This window comes from Cibotium barometz, chromosome 55, assembly GCF_041138505.1.
Source record: "Cibotium barometz isolate CiBa-2024 chromosome 55, ASM4113850v1, whole genome shotgun sequence".
NCBI lineage: Eukaryota > Viridiplantae > Streptophyta > Polypodiopsida > Cyatheales > Cibotiaceae > Cibotium > Cibotium barometz.
This window is the reverse complement of record NC_141100.1, coordinates 19,426,304-19,450,035: the sequence shown is the minus strand read 5'-3', so window position 1 is coordinate 19,450,035 and position 23,732 is coordinate 19,426,304. Positions and strand designations below refer to the sequence as shown.

Sequence of the window (23,732 nt, the reverse complement as noted above, 5' to 3'; positions counted from 1 at the left end):
TCTCCCTCTCTCTCTCTCTGCAGAAATTGCTCTATTCGCTCTTCGAATATATATATTCTCTCTATTACATAACCATGTTATTGACTGATGTGAATCCTTCTCCCTCTCAATCGTCTCCTATCGATTCTCTCTCTCTCTCTCTCTCTCTCTCTCTCTCTCTCTCTCTCTCTCTCTCTATATATATATATATATATATATATATATATATATATACATACATACAAAAATCGGCTGATTCTTTCTCCCTCTCTCTGCAGAAATTGCTCTATTCGCTCTATTTGAATATATATATTCGCTCTATTACATAACCTATAGCATGTTATTGACTGATGTGAATCCTTCTCCCTCTCAATCGTCTCCTATCGATTCTCTCTCTCTCTCTCTGTCTCTCTCTCTCTCTCTCTCTCTCTCTCTCTCTCTCTCTCTCTCTCTCTATCTATCTATCTATCTATCTATATATATATATATATATATACACACACAGAAATAGGCTGATTCTTTCTCGCTCTCTCTGCAAAAATTTCTCTATTCGCTCTATTCGAATATATATATTCACTCTATTACAATATATATGTATACAATTTGAGGGAATTATTCGCTCCTACCCACACTCTTATCGAACACAGACATCGGCTGATTCTTTCTCTTAATCTCTCTGCAGTATACAGCCTGCTTTTTCTCTCTCTCGATGGGCAATCTTCCTTCTATTAATGGCTTTTTCCTTCCTCTCTATTATGCTGCTGGGCACAGCAGCATAATATAATCAGCTACACACAGTGCACACTACTGTGGCGTATACACACACAATCTGAGTATCTCCCTCTCTATTCGCTCCTACACAGACACACACTCTTATCGAACACACAATCTGAGTATCTCCTCTCTTTCACTACTCGGTTACCGATAAGAGAGACAGACACTACTTAGTATTGATTCAAAGTTTTTGCATACCTGGAAAGAGAAGTCGTAGCCTGTGTTCGGTCCGGTAGTGGTGATAGAACTCTTACGTCTTGGTCCTTCCCTTCTCTGCGGACTCGGGACTCGCACAGTCCGTGTTGCAAGAGTGTAACTTGGGCCTTGGCACTGTGGCAGCACAGCGAGGCTAGCACTGAGTGGACTGTAAGCAAGGACTCGTGGCAGCACAACGAGGCTAGCACTGAGTGGATTGTAAGCGAGGACTCGAGGGATAGGATAATGGATTATGGATAAAGCCTAAAGGTGACTCCATAATTTATAGTGTAATTTTATAAACGTTTAGATTCCATAATGATTAAAAATAAACGTTTTAAAACGTTTAGATTCCATATTACATAACGTTTATTTTTTTTATTTATATTAATTTTTATAATATATATATAGTGTAAAAATATGGTATATAAATTTTTTTTATTTCAACCAATAAAGCTGAAGTACTTTTGACTCTTATAGTTTGAAAGGTATTTTGATTATTCCTTTTTTTACTAAAAGTTATCAAACCTTTTGTAAATTTTTTTTTGAAGGTTTTGAATACCTTCATTCTTAGAATAAGAAATTAAAATTTGAAAATTGAAGGTTGAAACTACACTTTACCCCGGTTTTTTTCTTCGAACACTAGGTGTTGACTTTGGAACACAGTGCCGCCTCGAGAAGCGATATGGGCCAATCATAAGTGAGCAGAAAAGAGAGATAAAGGAAAAAAATAAAAAACCCCCCCTTTTTTTTAATCCATATAAGAGCAACTCCCAAAGAAGTAGCTACATTCTCTGCAGCACCCACTTTCTTTCCAGAGAGCTCATTTTCGGAGAGCTTTTGAGAGGCCATCACCTTGCGAAGGGCCTACAAAAGCCCCCGGGTGTCGGATTTCCGAGCGGGGAAGTCCGTTTCTGGCCTATGCGACGCGAGGATCGTGGCCGTGCTCTCGGTTTTCTGTGGAAGTGATTACGGGGTGATTTTTTGGGAGGAGAGCAGAGTACCGAAGTGCGGTCTTTTTTCACAGTTTTCGAATACATGGGGATGCTCTTTGGAGCCTATATAGCACGTCCATGTGCTCCGTTTCCGGAACGGGTTCGTTTTTCAAGGGTTTTTCGTGTGTAAGTCTTTTTTTCTGCAATCGATGTGTTAGGAGTCGAATTACAAGTGGGCTGGGGTGCTGTGAGTACACCGAGCTATAGAGAGGCAGCCAATTTCTGTGTCTGGTGTGTTTTCCCCCTTCCCTCTCCCCATCTTCTGGTGCCCCCACGGAGGAGCATCTGATTGCTCCCTAGTTATGCTTTTGGCTACTACAGATTAAAGCTTGGAAGTATGGCAGGAAGACAGTATGGGCCAATTTTTACAGGTAGCGAGGATCCTGAGGAGTGGATTGCAGATTTTGGGCTATGGATGCTGTCGATGCATATGACAACGGATGAAACAAAGCTGCAAACGGTGCCACTGTTGATGCGTGGTAGAGCGAAGGTATGGCTTGATGGCTTGAAAGCTAGCGATCGAAGAACATGGCCGGAGTTGCAGACTCAATTTTTGAGAAAGTTTCGAAAGGTGATGTCTCCTGAGGAAGCGGGTGCAAAGCTTAAGGCGTTAAAGCAGGATGTAAGTAAAGCTTTTTCCTTTTTTCTTGATGAATTTGAAGACTGTTGGAAGCAATTGGTGGCTGCAACTCAATTCCAAGGCAGTGAATACTTTAAATTATCGAAGTTCTTGGATTGCCTACATCCCAAAGTCAGCGAGAAGGTTGAATTTGATGGTGTGGATAGCTACAATGCTGCCGTTTGTTTGGCGGAAGTCAAGAGCCGCAAGATGAAGAAAAAGCTAGAGAAGGGATTGCTGAAGCCTGAAGACTTTGCTCCTGTTTCGACTATGGTGCGGCGTGTGTTTGATCCAGGTGGATGCAAACAAGTGATGCAAAGGGATGGGCAAGCGGTTTGATCTGCTTGTTATGCTGTCAATGAAGCATGTACATATGGTTTGGATGTTGGTTGTGTATGTATAGTTTGCCACTTTGTTTTTGTTGTTGGTCATGCTTTTGGTTGAGCATGAATGCTCAACGAGGGGGTTGGCCAAAAACTTTTATTGAAGAGGAGAGTGTGCACGTGGGGTACCCTGCTGTGGCAGGAGTATGCATAGAAGGTGTTGACTTTGGAACACAGAACCGCCTCGGGAAGCGATACGGGCCAATCATAAGTGAGCAAAAAAGAGAGATAAAGGAAAAAATAAACCCCCCCCCCCTTTTTTTTAATCCATATAAGATCAACTCCCAAAGAAATAGCTACATTCTCTGCAGCACCCACTTTCTTTCCAGAGAGCTCATTTTCGGAGAGCTTTTGAGAGGCTATCACCTTGCGAAGGGCCTAGAGAAGCCCCCGGGTGTTGGATTTCCGAGCGGGGAAGTCCGTTTCTGGCCTATGCGACGGGAGGATCGTCGCCGTGCTCTCGGAATTTTCTTTGGAAGCGATTTGCGGGAGGAGAGCAGAGTACCGAAGTGCGGTCTTTTTTCACAGTTTTCGAATACATGGGGATGCTCTTTGGAGCCTATATAGCACGTCGATGTGCTCCGTTTCCGGAACGGGTTCGTTTTTCAAGGGTTTTTCGTGTGCCACTGTTGATGCGTGGTAGAGCGAAGGTATGGCTTGATGGCTTGAAAGCTAGCGATCGAAGAACATGGCCGGAGTTGCAGACTCAATTTTTGAGAAAGTTTCGAAAGGTGATGTCTCCTGAGGAAGCTTAAGGCGTTAAAGCAGGATGTAAGTAAAGCTTTTTCCTTTTTTCTTGATGAATTTGAAGACTGTTGGAAGCAATTGGTGGCTGCAACTCAATTCCAAGGCAGTGAATACTTTAAATTATCGAAGTTCTTGGATTGCCTACATCCCAAAGTCAGCGAGAAGGTTGAATTTGGTGGTGTGGATAGCTACAATGCTGCCGTTTGTTTGGCGGAAGTCAAGAGCCGCAAGATGAAGAAAAAGCTAGAGAAGGGATTGCTGAAGCCTGAAGACTTTGCTCCTGTTTCGACTATGGTGCGGCGTGTACGGTGTTATGCAACCCAAAGCGGCTCCAGATTGCCAATTTGCAATGCCTAAAGAGGTAAGACCTGTTGTTTATTCTGCTACATGGGTGCCTCCTTTTTTGTGTGTGTCTATGCCAAAGACGTATGACTTCATCAACGAAGATGAAGGTGGTGTCAAAGAGGACATGTGTGTGAAGAATACAACAGATGTGGTAGAGGAAGTGCTTGTAGATTGTGAAGACCAACCTGCAAAAGAAGAGAATAAGTTGGACAAGCAAGTGTTAGAGGCTGACATGGAATCCAATGTGGAACTGGAAAGTCAATGTGAACAGGTAAAAGAGCTTGTTTTTGTGGATTTTGTACATGCAAAGGTAACAGATTGTGTACAGGCTATGGATTTCATAGGCTCAACGGTGGATAAGGATGATGTGCAAAACCAGGGGGATGGGCAATCCTCTCCTATGCTTGGTAATGCTGACTTGGAAGAAGAGGAAGTATGGTGTGAGTTTTTGCAGGACTTGGCTGATGATACGATTGAAGGGCAGGTACAGCAGGATGCTTTGCTTGGGCCGTTGTGCATGGATGAGAAAAGTAAGAATGTGGATGCATTGGGCCGTAAAGAACAGGTAGCTGCCATGGGCTTTGATGAACAGGTGTCTTTGGAAGCAAGTGAGGATGGCGGGGAGAATGATGTAGAGAAGGTTTGTGGACTTGTAGTGCAAGGCAGCCAGGGTATGCAGGAGGATGCTGTTGAGTGTGTTGGTGGGGAGTTTTTTTCAGTTTGTTTTATGGCAAGTGCTGCCTACACTGATGGACAGACTTGTGTCATTTATGGAGCTTGTTACTGGATGCGGGTGTTTGGATATAGTAAAGGCAATTTTTGTGGCCCAGGAGGGAATGTATGCAGGGGATATTGCTTATGGCAGGCAGTCGTGTTTGTGTTTGATCCAGGTGGATGCAAACAAGTGATGCAAAGGGATGGGCAAGCGGTTTGATCTGCTTGTTATGCTGTCAATGAAGCATGTACATATGGTTTGGATGTTGGTTGTGTATGTATAGTTTGCCACTTTGTTTTTGTTGTTGGTCATGCTTTTGGTTGAGCATGTGGGTGGGCAATGATGGTGCCACCAAATGATGTTTGCCCATGTAAGTGCTTGGTACGGGCTGCCACCATGTGTAGAAGGCTTTACACTCTGCTTGAGTTGATGCCAGATGCCAAGGGAACATGGTCGGAAAGAGAAGTGTAGTCCAATGTGGCTTTTTTTACCTGTAAGTGGTTTTGGAAGCCTTGCAGATTGGAAAGGCTAAATGATGCCCGAGCTGATGTTTTGCAGGCTTAAAACCTGGTTTTTAATGTGCTTTGAAGGCCGGTCTTTACGGCTTGGCAATCAGGTTTATGAGCGGGAAGTTATGTCCATTGTAAGTTCGGGGTGAAAGTTGCCAGTTCAAAATTTGGGATTTTTGTCTGTTTTGGCGGCCTCGGATGGAGTGCCATATAGCCAGGTTTCTGATGCAAGAAGTCTTGACTTCGTAGCCAGACATGTGGGTTTTCACCCGGTCTTTACGGCTTGTCCATAGCCTGTGTATGCAGAAAGTAGTGCCCCTGGGAAGTTGGGTCCAAAAACCTTATGTACTTGGTTTTTTTTTATGCCTTGAAGGCCTGGTGCTTGTTGGAGTGACACGTAGCCGGGAATAATCGCATAAACACTGTGGAGGCCTAAAAATTCAGTCCATATAGTATGGGGAGAAAGGGCTTTATGGGCATCATAAAGGGAAGAGAGCCCCTTGGGGAGCTTCCTTGAGCCTTGGCCATGGCGGCCTTGCCGCTGCCGATCGTGTGGTGATGGAGGGAGTGATGTTGCTGTGTCGGCGTGCTGTCGGCCTGTCGGGCAGTGCTGTATGGTGCCGTGCTGGTCTGATTGGCGCCCTTGCTTGGGTGTGTGCCGGCGGGTGTTCCCGCGCTTGTGTGTGTCCACTCGGGAGTTGGTCCCGCGGCCCTTACACGGCCAAAAACTTTTATTGAAGAGGAGAGTGTGCACGTGGCCCTTACACGGCCAAAAACTTTTATTGAAGAGGAGAGTGTACACTGCTGTGGCAGGAGTATGCATAGAAGGTGTTGACTTTGGAACACAGAGCCGCCTCGGGAAGTGATATGGGCCAGCACGGCCTGTCGGGCAGTGCTGTATGGTGCCGTGCTGGTCTGATTGGCGCCCTTGCTTGGGTGTGTGGGCGGGTGTTCCCGCGCTTGTGTGTGTCCACTCGGGAGTTGGTCCCGCGGCCCTTACACGGCCAAAAACTTTTATTGAAGAGGAGAGTGTGCACGTGGCCCTTACACGGCCAAAAACTTTTATTGAAGAGGAGAGTGTACACTGCTGTGGCAGGAGTATGCATAGAAGGTGTTGACTTTGGAACACAGAGCCGCCTCGGGAAGCGATATGCATAGAAGGTGTTGACTTTGGAACACAGAGCCGCCTCGGGAAGTGATATGGGCCAATCATAAGTGAGCAAAAAAGAGAGAGAAAGGAAAAAAATAAACCCCCCTCCCTTTTTTTTAATCCATATAAGATCAACTCCCAAAGAAATAGCTACATTCTCTGCAGCACCGGGCACCCACTTTCTTTCCAGAGAGCTCATTTTCGGCCCGCGTTGCTGTGTCGGCGTGCTGTCGGCCTGTCGGGCAGTGCTGTACGGTGCCGTGCTGGTCTGATTGGCGCCCTTGCTTGGGTGTGTGGGCGGGTGTTCCCGCGCTTGTGTGTGTCCACTCGGGAGTTGGTCCCGCGGCCCTTACACCGTACACGGCCAAAAACTTTTATTGAAGAGGAGAGTGTGCACGTGGGGTACACTGCTGTGGCAGGAGTATGCATAAAAGGTGTTGACTTTGGAACACAGAGCCGCCTCGGGAAGCGATATGGGCCAATCATAAGTGAGCAAAAAAAAGAGATAAAGGAAAAAGTAACCCCCCCCCCCTTTTTTTTAATCCATATAAGATCAACTCCCAAAGAAATAGCTACATTCTCTGCAGCACCCACTTTCTTTCCAGAGAGCTCATTTTCGGAGAGCTTTTGAGAGGCTATCACCTTGCGAAGGGCCTAGAGAAGCCCCCGGGTGTTGGATTTCCGAGCGGGGAAGCCCGTTTCTGGCCTATGCGACGGGAGGATGGTCGCCGTGCTCTCGGAATTTTCTTTGGAAGCGATTTGCGGGAGGGGAGCAGAGTACCGAAGTGCGGTCTTTTTTCACAGTTTTCGAATACATGGGGATGCTCTTTGGAGCCTATATAGCACGTCCATGTGCTCCGTTTTCGGAACGGGTTCATTTTTCAAGGGTTTTTCATGTGTAAGTCTTTTTTTCTGCAATGGATGTGGTAGGAGTCGAATTACAAGTGGGCTGGGGTGCTGTGAGTACACCGAGCTATAGAGAGGCAACCCTTTTTGTGTCTGGTGTGTTTTCCCCCTTCCCCTTCCCCAACGTGCTCATACATATTTTTGAGTGAACCCCCCGAGGGCTATTCTTTTGAGGAGAACAATGCTAATTCTTCTTACCATAGCTTGCAAGCAAAGCGAGGCTGTTCAAGTTTTCCATTCCCGTGGAGCTCTAGTCAAATATCACTGTTTTACTGATGATCACGCTCATTTTCCTCTTTTCTTGTCACATGGTTGCCAATGCTGGAGTTTTTTCAAGTTTAAAGTCTCTGGGGCCCTTGTTTGCCCCATTGGTGCACTTGAATACTATACTGCTATTACAAAACTCGTGTTCTTTGATCTTGTACTGTGTTATGTTCTTGATGAAGAAGCTTGCTATTGCATCAATCAGTAGACCACCATACAAAAGCTACCAATGTCTCTTCACCAAAATTGCTCAAAGGATCACTATGCAGCATGTTCAAATAAGATTATGGCATCTATGATCTTGAAGCATTATGTTTTACTCATTTGTCGCCTTTTATCCATTTCATTTTGTCACACCCACACCAAACCATGAAGGAGAATCAAGTTGTACATTGAATCTTGTCCAAGCCGTTGCGTTGCACTCTTGTCCTTCCCTATGTAGCCATTTGCATTGGTATAGCAATGTAGTGCATTGCCTTTGTGTAGATGAAACCTTGAAGAAGCTTGGACTCACCCATGTGTGTAGATCTTCAAATTGATCCGCTGGTCTCCTTCTTGTATTCTTCTTTATGCCACAAAGGTTGATTGAGGTGACAAAGATGGGAGTTTTTGTTGTGGATGAAAAAACCATATTTGCAGAGGTTAACATGCTGAATTTTTATGCATTTTGAAAATTGAGAAGATAAATTGGTAACTTGGGAGTGGTAGGGAGAGAAATGCAGATGGTGTGTGTGTGTGTGTAGAGTAGATATGAGAGCAATAGATATGAGAGGGGAGGGCAAGGGTGAAGAGGGTGAGAGAAGACATGCAGTTTGGAGGTTTGATGGAGTGAGAGAGGAATGAATAAGTGTGTGTCTAAAATGTGTAGGGAGGTGATAGGAGACTAGGTATACCTTGTAAAAAAGTGGGCAGACTGGGGTCCAAAAGAAAATACATATCTCTATGCCATGAGCTCCAAAAAATCCCAAAAAATTTAAGTATATTTCTAAGATCATGAGCTAACTTTTTTGTGTTGATGACTTGTCTAGCTTTAGAGTGTAAGTGGATGCAAAGAATTCAGCAAAAACTTGTATGTTTTGCATTTTCAAGATCTTTGTGTGGGTCCTCTTTGGTGGAATTCCTTGATAGCTCCAAGAGTGAGCCCCCCATACATCATAGCATGACCTAAGGGACTCAAGTTTATGTGGACACTTGCATGGAGGAGGTTTTTTCATATTTATAAAATATTTACATGATGAGAAAAAACAAGCTAGTACTATGGCTAGTCATGGCATATAAATAATAGCATATGATCATCATGATAGGAAAATAAAATTTACAAAAAAGATCTATAGTAAATGAAAATATGAAATTAGGGAATATCAAAGAGGACGGAGCCCTAATTTTTATTATTAGGGTAGAAGAGAGAAAAAAATATGAAATTATCTAGGAAAAATATGACTTAGTAGTAGAAATTGTTTTTTTGGCTTTCCACAGGAGGGTGTGGGTAGAAATGCGAGGGCATAGGATTTTTTTAATGTATGGTGAAGTTGAAGTATATATACAATGATGATCGAAAAATATAACGAACGACAAAATATAGGTTAGAGATATACTTAGGTCTAGTAATACACAATGAAATATGTATATCAATAGAAAAATAGAGATCCCTATATTTAAGACCTTATATAAAATAGAATATTTACACAAAATGGGTCATAATAATTTTATTTATTTTTTTTGGTGCACCTAGCCAGATAAGTAGCTAGCAAAGAGTTTTTTTTTAAATAAAGAAGATATGGATAAAGTCCCTAACACACACATGCCTATGTACAGTGAAAAGATGTTTATGCCAAAGAGTTTATGTGATTTTTCTTGGGTGAGGTAGCTCACTATGGCAATGTGGATAGCCGAAAAAACGGTTATCATTTAGTCCTCTCCTTAGATGATGGTATATTCATGTACCATCATAAGGCCGGCCCTCTAAGGCAAGCGGTGTAATGTGGTTCTCTTATTCATCACCAAATGCGATCACTTTCTTATGTTCCTCGTGTTTTTCACAACAGACATCAACAAAACATCAAGACTTACATGTGGTCGCTTTTGTAAGCCTAACGGTAGAATGTGACTCAAGTATGGCTTGAGTCTAAAGCCATTGGCCTTCTTGGAATGCTCTTTGCCGTTCAAATCCATGAGCTGATAATAGCTAGAGTTGAAGACCTTCTTGATGACGTATGGCCCCTGCCATCTAGTTTCAAACTTGGAATCAAACCATTTATCGAGTCGATTGTCATAGCTTAGGACAAGATCTCCCTCTTTGATGCCCTTGTCTTTCAAAGTTGCGTTGAAATTCTTGATTGCTTGCATGTCTCTTCTTCTATATAAGACTCGTATGCAACTTGTCTTTTCCACTCTAGCTTAAATAAAATGAGAAGTTGATCCACCCATGCATCTTGATATCTTTGTTCGTCTTTTCCATGTAGTAGCATTGTTGGAATGTTGAGCTCAATAGGCTGCAATGCTTCTTGACCATAAACAGAGTGAAAAGGCGTGAACCCCGTTGCTTCTCGGTAGGTAGTCCGATATGCCCATAGCGCTCCATCTAGGAACTTTTCTGAGAGCTTCGTCTTGCTTTTCACCATCTTACTTATGATTCCTACAATGACACCATTAGCGTTCTCTACTAACCCATTTGATTGGGGATAGTAGGGTGTGCTATGACGATGTGAAATATGAAGCTCTTCACAAACTTTGGTGAGTAAACCTTTTCTAAAACCAGAACCATTGTCGAAAACAATCTCCAAGGGTGTGCCAAATTTGTAAACAAATATGAGTATAAACAAATTTTCTTACATTTTTTTCATTCATCCTTGCCACAATTTGAGCCTCCACCCACCTAGTCATGTAGTCTATGGCCACTAAGATGTACAATTTTTCATTTTTAGTTCTAGGTAGTGGACCCATAGCATTAATGCCCCATTTTTCAAATGGACCACTTGCAATAACTAATTGACATGGACCATGCAACAACCTCCTGTTTCCATTGATTTGACAATTGTGACAACTTCTACACTAATGTTGAACATCAACATGCAAGCTTGGCCAAACATATCCCGCAAGAAGAATCTTCTTCACGGTCAGCTCTTGTGTAAAATGGCCACCACATACTTCTTCATGCGGAATCTCCTCACTTGTGGTTACTCTTCTGCACACTTGATCTTTGCCTCGTTGTTGATAGAGGATGCCTTCTAAGAACAAAAAGAAACTTGCCTTCTTCAGGAGCCTCCTCTTTTGGGACTTTGTGAAGCCTTTTGGAAACCCGCCTTCCAAGATGTAACTCACAATGTGCACTAATGACTCCATTCCCTGGTATTTGGGTTGCTTCACAAGTGATGTCACCATGATGACCTGCACTTTATTTTCAACACTAGCAACTGCTTGTTGTGCAAGTAAATCATCATCCTCATTTTGCTTCCTAGGAATATGTACAATTGCACCTCTTCAAATTGATTAAACAACCTACAAACGGTATGAAACTATTGCCTTAGCCTTTCATTCTTGCATGCCCAAATGCCTAAAATCTACTTTACAATGAGAAGTGCATCTCTTTTACCATGAGACGTTGTATCCCTTGATTCATGCACACCTTCAAGCCATGGAGTAGTATGTCATACTCTGCTTCATTATTGCTAGTAGAACCTAGCAAGTTGACCTTCTCCTTAATAACCACCTCTCCATTTGGGTTGAGCAGCACCAACCCTCCCCTTGCTTTACCTGTGGCTTTTTTGAAAGCTCCATCAAAGAACAAAGTGAATGCATTAGGTATAATTTTAGGTGGTGGCAATGGTAGGGTCTTTACTCCAGGCACCTTAATCTCCTTTTCATGCACTCTATAAGTGAGAATCCCTGCCAATTGTGCATGCACACTATCTTCTACCTTGAAAGAGTATTGGAACTCTTGCAATACCATCACTCACTTTGTGATTTTAGCACTAAGAGTTATTTGAGATGACACCCAAGGGAAAAAATTTTCTGCAGTGAGCATTACAAAAGGCTTTGGTAGCAAGTAGGACCTAAATTTTCTCACCGCAAAGATGAGAGCAAGCATCATGAGTTCTGCTTCCGTGTAGCCCTTCTCCAAAGTATTTATGACCCTACTAGCAAAGTAGACGGGTCGCATCCTGGTACTGTGCAGATCTTGTTGTAACGGAACAGCACCAAACAACTGTTTCTTTTCCAACGATAGAGCTAACAAAGAACGTGTACTCCCAACAAGGAGGCATGAGTGTTGGTAGCTCTAACAAAATGACTTTAATGTTACAAAACATTCCTCAAGCTCATTGGACCATGTAAACTCCACTTGCTCTATCAATTTTTTGCAAAGAGTAAAGTAACTCCGAGGCTAAGTGAATGAAGCGTGACATGTACTTTACCTTTTGAATGAATGAAACAACCTCCTTGAGATTCTTGGGAGATGGTAGCTCAATAAGAGCCTTTGCCTCAATGCCCCTCTTTGAAACCTTGTTACCGAGCAAGATCACTTCCTCCTCACCTATGTGGCACTTGTCAGTAGGATTGAGTTGGCCTCCCATGTTGTAGAGTTTCTTTAATCCTTCTTCTACCCTCTATAGATGCAATTGTTTAGAGCTATAATAGGCTTGGTCTGGGATTTTTCTTGATGGATTTGTTCCAGTCAATGAACACTCTAATAGACTTTCCAAAGAAAGCTTGAAACACCATGTTCATGAAGCGTTGAAATGTTGCCGAAGCATTTGTCAAACCAAACGGCATCACTCTAAAAGCATAACAACCCCAGGGAGGGATGAAGGTTGTCTTTAATTGACCCTCCACCAATGCAATGCCTATTTGAAAGTAATCGGAGTAGCCATCACATACTGTGAACATCTCTTTACCTGCTACCTCATTTAGAATCTCATCTTGAAATGGGAGAGGAAAGTGATCTTGCTTAGTTGCCACGTTGAGGGGTTGGTAGTCTACACACACCCTCCATTTGCCGTTCTTTTTGGGAGTGACAACAACCACTGGAGACACCCACTCTGAATTCTCCACTGGATAAATGAATCCTACAACCAAAAGCTTTCTAATTTCCTTGAGCAAGGCCTTCTTCTTGATTACCAAGCCCTCAAGCCCTCAAGCCACCAAGCATGAAATGACACAACAATATTCATGGGTAGAATTTACCTTAATCAACAAACCAACTTACCAAGTCAACTTTGGAGAGGTAGGAGTCCTAACCTTTGTATACAATTGCACCCAAACTATCAATCTTATTTATGCATAAGAGCAAGATACAATCGTGATGGGGGAGTATGGAATCACTCAAGTCCTCTCAATGATATAGCTAGCTTCAATGCTTCTCTATGCACCAAGGATATTGATGTATAGAGAGAGCTCACAATGCTCACTATCTCCTTACACAATTAGAGTTGGGAGTGGTGTATAATGTGTGCAATGCTATTTTACAAGGAAGGGAGGGGCTCCATTTATAGGTTTGAGAAGCTCTAATTAGGATTATGCCTAATCAATTTTATTATAAAAAATCATAGATTATGTCTAATCAATTTTATTATATCAATTAATTATACCTAATCAATTTTATTATGAAAAATCATAGATTATGATTTTTTTTAAAAATACCTCTTCTTATCCCTTGAGTCACATGGAGCTAATTATTGAAGGTGAAAGAAGAGTGTTATGTAGAGGGTTGGTAAACAACTTTGTGGTAATGCCTACTCCAAAAGTAGTAGAGTGGGTGCTTATTTACACAATGTTAGTGGTTAGTGCTTAGTAATCACTATAAAAGGTTAGTATTACAATGTACATATGGGTGCTTATTTACACAATGTTAGTAGTTAGTGCTTAGTAATCACTATAAAAGGTTAGTATTACAATGTACATATGGGTGCCAAGGGTTGAGAGGGTGAAGTGAGAGGGGTAAAAGAGTTGGGAATATCCTTTGTGTGATTGAAACCTTGAAGAAGCTTGGACTCACCCATGTGTGCAGATCTTCAAATTCACGCTGGTCTCCTTCTTGCATTCTTCTTTACGCCACAAAGGTTGATTGAAGTGATGAACGTGGGGGTTTTTATGGATGAAAAACCCATATTTACAGAGGTTAACATGATGCATACATGCCGAATTTTTATGCATTTTGAAAATTGAGAAGATGAATTGGTAACTTGGGAGTGGTAGGGAGAGAAATGGAGATGGTGTGTGAGTGTAGAGTAGATATGAGAGCAATAGATATAAGAGGAGAGGACAAGGGTGAAGAGGGTGAGAGAGGACATGGAGTTTGAAGGTTTGATGGAGTGAGAGAGGAATGAGTAAGTGTGTGTGTGGAATGTGTGAAGGGTGAGAGGAAACTAGGTATACCTTGTAAAAAAGTGGACAGACTGGGGTACAAAAGAAAATTCATATCTCCACGCCATGAGCTCCAAAAAATTTCAAACAATTTGAGCATATTTTTAACATCATGATTTACCTTTTTTATGTTGATGACCTATCCAGATTTGGAGTGGAAGTGGATGCAAAAAATTCAGCAAAAACTTGTATTTTTTGTATTTTCAAGGTCTTTGTGTGGATCCTCTTTGGTTGAATTCCTTGATAGCTCCAAGAGTGAGCCCCCCATACATCATAGCATGACTTAAGGGACTCAAGTTTATGTGGACACTTGCATGGAGAAGGTTTTTTCATATTTGTAAAATATTTACATGATGAGAAAAAACAAGCTAGTACTATGGCTAGTCATGGCATCTAAATAATAGCATATGATCATCATGATAGGAAAATAAAATATACAAAAAAATCTACAGTAAATGAAAATATGAAATTAGGAAATATCAAAGGAGAGAGAGCCCTCATTTTTATTATTAGGATAGAAAAGAGAAAAAAAGACGAAATTATCTAGGAAAAAAGTGACTTATTAGTACTACACCATATATAGAAATATGGAAATTTTTCACAAGTTTGAGACACATGGTCAAATCTTTGGATTAATCATAAGCTAAACACCGTTACTCTAATTTGAGCGCTCTATAGCTCACTAGATCACATTTTCCAAGTGCTTTCCAACGATAGGTCACATGATATGGTTTTCAAAAACTTATAGGCGTGTTTTCCAAGTCCCATATGTTAAGTATTCAAAAATGGGAATTGAAAAATTCCCAAACTTACGAATAGTATCGTAGTAGAAATTGTTTTTTTGGCTTTCCACCACAAGGTGTGGGTAGAAATGTGAGGGCATAGGGTTTTATCTATGCATGGTGAAGTTGAAGTATATATACGGTGACGATCCAAAAATATTACAAACGGCAAAATATAGATTAGAGACACACTTAGGTCTAGTAATACACACACCTAATGAAGTATTTACATAAATAGAAAAATAAAGACCTTATATTTAAGCCCTTATATAAAATAAAATATTTACACAAAATGAACCATATTAATTTTATTTATTTATTTTGGTTCACCTAGCCGGGTAAGTAGCTAACAAAGAGTTTTTTTTTAAAATATAGAAGATATGAGTAAAGTCCCTAATGCACACGCCTATGTACAGTGAAAAGGTGTTTATGGTAGAGGTGTGGGTACATTAGGGTGTACATACTATTGGCCATTGTTAGTACTAAACCCTACTTTGTATGTCTATTCATTTCATAATGAAAAAGATTTGAGCTATCAACCACTCATTTTTAATTTGGATAACCATGCAACTAATGTACTTGACCTGCGCGCTCTCTCTCTCTCTCTCTCTCTCTGTCCCTTGCGCGCTCTCTCTGTCTCTCTCTCTCTTTTCCACCAAGCCATTTCAAACTTTCCCTCTTACTTGTTGAGCTATCCATGCATAGGGCAATCTCCTCGAAAACCTCAACCTCAATCTCCACAGACAGCTGGACATTGCTAACTCTGCTTGGACACACTACGTGGACAGCTTCAGCCCTGCGTTTTTGAAAGGTAAGCTTTGAAGCCTATATGCACCATTGGATGCATTCTATGTATTTAAGTGTGTACAAGCTATGTTGCATGCACCATTGTTAATGTGTGTTTGTGTGTGTGTACTTAATTCTCTTATGCAGCATAATGTCTCCAAAGGGCACAAAAAGCAGGATGAGTCCTAAGGGCAGTAAAAGTTTAAGTTCACCACATCAGGGAACTAAAAGTCTTTCTTCACTAGATTTAGCTGTCAAAAAGAAGTTCTCTTATTTTTTGAAGATGAAGCCTGAATCCTGTTCAAAAGCTTTGTCAATGGTTGGCAAAAACATGGGGGTGTGTTGACAAGGTGAGTCGCCGAGGGTACCACATTAAGGGGCTAAGAGAGGAGTGAAAAGAGGAGTTCATAAAACTCTACAGGGAGATTTATCAGGTCAAATCAATGATCAACAATGAGGTGGGAGCAACCTTGGCTTGTGCATTTGCTGCTTTCAAGCATGGGGAGATGGTGGATTGGAGTGACTTTTCTGAGAACAGGAATAAGAGAGCTGCTCATCATATTGTGTCACCATCCATTGACTCCAAAATGGAGGTTAAACCAAAACCTTTGATGGCGTATGCATCTCAACAGCTGCTTAAAGAGGAGGTGGCCATCATTCAGAAATGGAGGACCCAACATGAGGAGAGTCTCTCCATAGCCGCTGATTTGCTATCCTAGAAAATGGCTGAGGAGAGGAGGCAGAGCTCTCTTTACATGAGTACATGGACTCCAAGACACACATTGAAAAGAAACTCTTGAAGATTGAAGAAACTTTAAGTGAAATTCAGCCAGGTGAGGAGGGGTGCAGGGTTTTCAATCGTTTGCAAGAACAAAAAAAAGAGAACATCGAGGACCTCGAAGCAGTTTGAGTAGCAGAACAAGTATATAGGAAACGCCAGTAAATGCACCTTTCATTGGAGTCTGAAAAGGAATTGTACATGTCATGTCATAGCAAACTGTCTATCTTCGTAGAGGAGATAGTTCAAACAAGAGTCCATTCTCTTTGACTTGCACCTGTTGAGCACCCAGTCACAGTACAAGCTATCATAGTGGAAGTTAGGAGATAAGGCTACATTTTTTTGCCTTTTTCCTTATCTCAGATGCTTTGCAAGGTCTTCTTTTCAATTTCTATACTTGCTTTTGTAGATGTTCATACGGTGGTTTGGGCTTTGACATTTCAACACTCAATCTTGTCGTTGGACCCTGTCTTCACTCGTGCCATATGTTTTGCGTTGCATTTGCATTTCGAGAGAGCAGTTGTTGTCATGAGCCCATGTGTGAGGAAAAAGAAATCCCAAGCAGTTGGATTTTTGCAATGGGTTTCCAAGGCCATCTACAAATACCACATGTAGCAACATCCAGGTAAATTCACTAATGACACCTTGCATTCCATTTTTCATCAATTCCATAATAATTGAAAATTAGTTACTCAAGCTACTTATTAGGTATGATCTACTCTTGTGTATTAATGTCTACACTATCTGTCTTATGAGTACTACACTTAGAACATGAATACACGGTCACAATTTTGGAAGGCCATATACCAGTGATAATAGTACAGTGCACCTAATTGTTGAAGTGTAACTAGTAGCAGTTCAATATATAACACATTTAGTACAATAGGACCTTGGATTCTTGAAGTATAATTGCTGGCAGTACCATATATACTACATTTAGTACAATAGGACCTTGGATTCTTGAAGTATAATTACTGGCAGTACCATATATACCACATTTAGTACAATAGGACCTTGTTTACCATAGTGCTCTTAGAGGCCTAAATTAGTGTGCAACCTAGTACTCTATAGTATTACTGTTGTATTGAATACTATTGCTATAGTGCATGGTGGACCTGTTTTAGCATAGTACTTATGGTATCCTAGTTTAGCATGTTATATAGTTCTCTAATAGTACTCATAATATCCGTATAGTAGTGTTTAGTACTGAACTATAAAGTAGTAATGCAAAAATGCATTGTAGATCTCATTTAGACATCTCATTTTGGTTCAAAGGTGCAATTTGGAAAAGAGGTAAAGTGACAATGTCTTATGTTGTACTCTACATGGTGTGACATGCAGGTTCTAAGTGTCAAGCAGTTGTACATAGGACTTATCATAGTGTGTGTAGTCTATGTATTTGACTTGAGAATTTGACAATACATGTGATCAATTCGACAGCCAAGAGGACACTTGGCGTAGCTATTGTGAAAGGATGATTGGGAATACTACAACTCATATAGTACAAATAGGTAAAATAAAATTGCTAGTTCCACATTCCAGATAATTTGCTTCAGCGGTACAAATTTTAGTAGCTACATTCTCAACTTTTCAATTATTCTTGCATCTTCTTATGGTGGAACACAAAAAACAGCTTTGTGTCCCTTCACTTTATATGCAGCATGAGGCATTGGAAACTTGATTTGTATCACACTTGAAGACGGGACAATGGCTTTGGGTACATCTTGCAGGAGAGCATAACTCACTTTCCTTGATGGGATCTTTTGATAGTATACACCACTGATAACTTCCTCCCCAATAGCAAAACGATTACCCCAGCCATCTTGTAATGGAGCGGTCAATTTATGCTTCGACTTGTTGCACATTATCACATAGTATGGTACATTCTCTGCATTCCCTTCTTCTGCGCGGACTGTGAAATTGTCGCCAACCTCCACAAGATCACCCAACACTGCATTGCATGGAATGCATCTTTGTTTTGGTGCAGACTCTTTGTTGGGTTGCTTTGCAGTCATTGGTATGAGCTTCTTCAGCTGCCATGGTCCAGTATGCTTAAGATTTGCGGATTGATCCCAATCCTCATCAGTGCAAAATGCACAAAAGCAGGTGAGAGACCTAAAGAGAACGTGTGTTAGGTCTTTTTTTCTAAAACCATAAATTGAATGGAAGTTTCATGCACCCTTTACGGGGTTTCAGTCCCACTTTGTTTTTCAATTCACATCTTTGGCCTTTATCAGCACAAACCTCCAACATTTGCAGTTCAGCTTTCTCTATGACTAGACTTTCGGATTCTGGGCTTCCAAAGCTGAAATTTGCTTTAGGTAATCCTCCTCCCTTTGAGCTTTTCTCTCAAGAGACTGCTAATAATTTTTAATTTCCACTTCTTTGACCTTGAGCACATGCTGATGGATGCGGAATTTATGTTTTAGTCAATCCATTTCAGCCTCAACATCAAAATCTTCAATATCCTTAAGTTCTTTTTCCAAGATCATTCTGTGGACTTCCTCCACATCTTCTCATGTTTGTTGGTGTTGGACAATTTCTTTGGTGCCTGTAGCTTGTGTAGTTTCATGAACTTTTGATGGGTCCTACCTCTTGTTTTGATGGCTCTTTGTGTTGTTCTGGTTCCACAACCCTTTCAGGCTCCTTTTGCAAATCTTCCTTTTCTTTTTCTTCTTGGTTGTCCTCTTGAGTAATGGTTTGAGGATGCTCATCTTCTCTGTCCTTCTCCACCTCTTTCACTTGTTCTTGAACTGTCTCCTGAGTTGTAGGTGTTGTGGTGGGTTGCCTTAGAGCATCAACATTAACTTTATGCACTTTTGGAACAACTTTTGGTTGTTTTTTTGCAATGTCTGACTCCTTTTTCTTGCTAACCTCCTCCCTTCTCTCCTCAGTTTCAGTTTGCTTGGGTAGCTCGGTGGCTGGAGGATTGTCTATCAACACTTATTCTTGCTTGTCCACTGGCTTTGGAGAATGGATTGGATTGTCAAAAAATTCCTCTTCCTCTTCCATCCTTTGTTTCTTTGCGGCTTCTTCTCTTTGATTGACTTTACGCTTCAACTCCGCTCTCTTTAGTTCCTCTCGGAGTTTCTCTTGTTGTTCTCTTGCTAAATCCCGTTCTTCTTGAAGCTTCCTTAGCTTCTCTTCCCGGAGCTTTTGAATTCTGGTCACCAAACCTTCACCCTCTTCTTCTTCTTCTTCATCAGATTCCACTTCAATCTCCCTTGCAGCACCCTCTTGTCGTCTTTTTGTTCGCAATTCCGCTCTCTGTGCCGCTGCTTCGTATCCCTATTGAGTTGGAGTTTTAGGGATATTGCTCTCCGCTTTCTTTTTGCCTTTGGGATCCGCTTCCTCTTCATCTGACTCAACATATTCAGAGGGTACTTCCTCTGATTCTTTCTCCTCACTGGTCTCTGAAGATTGCTCTTTTGGGTCAGGCCCTCTTGTAGATCTTTTTGTAATTGGGGGTGGAGCAAGCCCTTTGACCATTTTCACCTGATGAAATGCTGAGAGATTAGTCGGAGCGGCAACTCCGTTTCTGAGTAAAGCATATCTTTAAATGTAAAGTCCTAGCCTTTTTCTTTGACAAATGCTTTATCATTGTCAAGTGGGTTCGTTCTCTGTAACAAGCTATGGTTGCCTCTTGGAATATGTAAAGCCTTTGAGATGAGGTCACTTGATACTTTTACCTCCACTTGGGATCGATCTTTGTCTGTCAGCCTTTGAGATGAGGTCACTTGATACTTTTACCTCCACTTGGGATCGATCTTTGTCTGTCAGCCTAGCTGTTCCATCATACTGAATTGTGGACATGAGTTCGTGTGCTCTTTGAATGTCGGTTCCCCATGGTTGTAGTTTGAAGAATCTTTCCAACTGCACTATCTTGGCTGCCTCTTGCACTTCTGGTCTTTGATGGAGATTCCAAACTTCCTGCAAAAATAATGTGGTTCGGACCACATTGCTGCCTTTGTCTTGGAATTTGGCCACAAAAATATTTGCTGGTAGTTTCTGGAACTCTTCTTCACTGATGTGTGCAGTTTCATGTGTTGTGAGGTCCGTAGCTTCATAAGGAGCGGCTTGCCACTCCTGAATGTCCTTGACTGTCTTTTTTCAAGGCACCCTGCTTTGGCAAAAATAAGGACATGATCAATGACCAGAAAACATGTTTATGTTGACGACTGAAATCCATTTTGGCCATAGATAACCATATTTTGTCATAAACAAAAATTGAACATAACTTGAGCATATTAAGTCCAAATTCAACCAAACTTCACCACTAAGTCTAAACTAGTCCTAGGGTCAAGTGTGGAAACTGGCAGTGAATTTTGGGCTTGAGGTACATGGATCACGATCCATGTTCCTGGACATTTTGAACATTTGATGATACAATTTGATTCCTTATGCTATGGAGATACCACATATGTGATCATTTTGAATTTGGATCACTGGATTGGTCACAAAGCCAGATTTTGAAAATTTCTAAAACAGATTTCCAAATACATATTGTGATTTGTTGGGGTTTTTGATGTTCAAATGGTACCAAAATTTGGGTATAGCATATACATGCGGCCGTCTAGCTGGCTGTGGGGTCAGATTGTATCAGTATGTGGAGGTACATGGATTGTGATCCATCATTTTCTACATTTTTGAGTCAAAATTGTATGCTTGATTCTAGACACTAATCTAAACCTAATAGTGAAGTTTGAATTGAATTTGGACTAATACAACACAAGTTAGTCCTAATTTATTGTTTTGGTACAACACTTGCGTTTTTCTGTCCATATCCTGTTTTTGATGACAACTTTTGGAGTTTCTAGCTTGTAATCTGTCCCATATTTCTTGAAGATTTTTGAGCTCTTTTGATCCTTGCATAATCTTCTAGCAATGTAGGAACTCTACTGACTTCTTTGGCACTGCTTTCCTTCCATGTGAGGTTTATGGCAAATGTGAAACAAGTTAGTGTTAAAGTTAGTGCTTTTGAAGCTAGGGATTTTCATCAGACTTCCCGACACTTGCTCTTTGACTGAAATTGACACCTGTGACTCTAGCCATGATTTTGGAGCCTGGCTGAAGCATAGGATTGCTTAACTGATGAGTATCAACCATCTTACAAGCTGGGTACACCTGACTGAGCCAGGGTACATGGATCGCGATCCATGTACCTGGTCATTTTCACACCAGATTTGGACACTGTGTTCCCTTGTATTCTGAGAAGTCACTAGGCTTTGCAGATTTACATTTGGCCTAAGTTTCCCCTTGTTGATAGCATTTCCAGCATTCTAGATGACTGATTTTATATCTGGTGAAAACTTTGAATATTTTCTTGGGTAAGAAGGTCATTCCTGAGTACAAGTCTTTGGAGGTACATGGATCACGATCCATGTACCTGGGCCTTTTGACACCAAATTTGGTCAGTAGGTAGCCCTAGGTGTATAGATGCTAGTGGAGTTTACCATTTTGAAATTTGTCACCTTGTCAAGTCATTGGCATCATTTCTGGCTTGACCATGAACCAAATTGGTCTTGGTAGCTTGAGCTTAGGATTTTTTGGCATGAAAATCACATCATTTTATTCCTAAAGCTTGACATTGTTTGCATGTGCCCTTCTGTGTGCAGCTTATGTGGAGGTACATGGATCGCGATCCATGTACCTCTTCATAGTGCATGGTTTTCTTTTCACCAGTATGTTGGCGATACTGAGAGGTATCTTTGGTGAAATTTTGGTGTGATTTGGACCATTATTAGTCCCTCATGCAATGAAGTGTCCGTTTCCAGAGCTGCAAACTGTCTTTTTGATTTGTGTGCACACTACTGCTGGTGCATGCGATCTTTGGCATTATACAAAGCTTCTAGACAGTGTAGGGAACATGCTTGTCAAATCCTGTGCAAAATGGTGGTCTTGGGCGTGCGTACGAGCTTGAACTGTGCGCAGTGTAACAAAAGGTCTCTCACTCTCTCTAAAGTGTGCTAGTGCAAGTGAGCTAAAAGTTTAACCCTTTGGCCTATATGTGCCTGGCCTTCCCGACTACCCATGGCATATTTTCTTACCTTTCTTCCCATTGGCTCTGATACATCACCTGTGCTTCAAACGGTAGTTGATTCTGACTTACGGCCACTTTGTTTGAAAAACTTTGCCAACTTTGTCCATTCTGACTTGGCCAAAAATTTGAAGTGTTCCAAAAATTCTCATATCGACCATGCTCGAAGCTCTTGCTTTGTTGATATGGCGTTTGTTTTTAGAACCTGATTTTTAACTTTCGGGTAGATTTTATTGATTTTTAGCATTATTAAGAAAAAATCCAAAATTAAATCCAAAAAATATTATTATTGGCTCAAAAATTAGCCAAAATTATTCTTAACCACAATAATCTACTGCAACACCTTTTGGAATACCAAATGACCAGATGGAGCCATTTCTAGTTATTATTAAGCAAAATAAAAGAGAAAAATTACAAAAAACACGCGTAAATCCCATTATTAACACTATTTACACTCTTTGCTCTCTTCTTAGGGGTGTTTGCACTTTCTTGCATGATATTCTCTCCCCCTCCTATTGGCAGTCCTCCTGGACAAGATTTGAGAATTGGACTTGTGTCGTGCATGGGATAAAACATTGTGTCTATGCAAAGCAGTGTAATGAGGCCCTATTATGCTTTGAAAATAAATGCAATTTAAAGCAATATGCTGTGTAGAATGAGGGTCTCGAGCACTGAGCTCTGGGTTGTCCGACGTCGAGGTTTCTTGCTTCTTATGAAAGAGCAAATTTTGCAATATCACTGCTCTTTGCTTGATTATCATTTTGGTTCTCAAGCAAGTTATCTCTGTGGGCTCTGATTACCCACTTGTAACTTGATTCAGAAGGGCTCTTCTTGACATTCTTTTGTGGTTTTTGACATGTTTTGGGTCTCCATTACCAACTCTTGGTAACCGTCTTCTGCTGTGATTGTTGATTTGTTTGTTGTGGTTGCCCATTTGGCTGGCTATTGACAATTGGCCTTGGGACCCAAATAGATGGGCTACCTTTCCGCAATAGATTCTTTGGTACCCAAACCTGCTTTATTCTTTGAACCGCACAGTTGAGAGCTTTGTCGTACTCAAATAGGTTGTTTGATTGTTGCTTGGGCAGGTTTGGTGACTATTGGCTTGGGTATCCAAACTTACTTGCTATTAGTTTGTAATAAGGCTTTTTGTACCCAGACTTGTTGCATCCTTTTGCCTTTTCTTTTGTCAGCATGTTGTTGTATGGATTGCCTACTTGCTGGTGGTGTTGGTCCGATTGGTTTACTTTGATTCAATTTAGGCTTCTGTACCCAAATAGTTGTTTGTCCTTTCTTCAACAAGGCTTTGGGCATCCACTTTTGCTTTCCTTCATGATATGTCAAAACTTGAAAGTTATATGTCGTTTGGACTTTAGAAGTTGAAGGCCTATTGCTTTCATTTAGTACT

At 41.2% G+C, this 23,732-nt stretch overlaps 1 protein-coding gene, 1 long non-coding RNA gene and 1 pseudogene across 2 annotated transcripts; all 3 read left to right on the top strand.

The window, feature by feature from the left end:
• The first annotated feature begins 1,754 nt into the window (after nucleotides 1–1,754).
• LOC147607480 (uncharacterized) lies at nucleotides 1,755–2,922 on the top strand. The gene has a single exon (XM_086790408.1). It carries the CDS (start codon nucleotides 2,281–2,283, stop codon nucleotides 2,899–2,901), a length of 621 nt encoding a protein of 206 aa, XP_086646534.1. The 5' UTR covers nucleotides 1,755–2,280; the 3' UTR covers nucleotides 2,902–2,922.
• Nucleotides 2,923–3,484: 562 nt separating this feature from the next.
• Nucleotides 3,485–4,189, top strand: LOC147607479 (uncharacterized; annotated as a pseudogene).
• Nucleotides 4,190–15,293: 11,104 nt separating this feature from the next.
• LOC147607478 (uncharacterized) lies at nucleotides 15,294–18,521 on the top strand. The gene is made up of 3 exons (XR_015264691.1): nucleotides 15,294–15,534; nucleotides 16,697–16,912; nucleotides 17,629–18,521. It is a non-coding gene; the product is annotated as an uncharacterized LOC147607478 (long non-coding RNA).
• The last annotated feature ends 5,211 nt before the right edge of the window (nucleotides 18,522–23,732 follow it).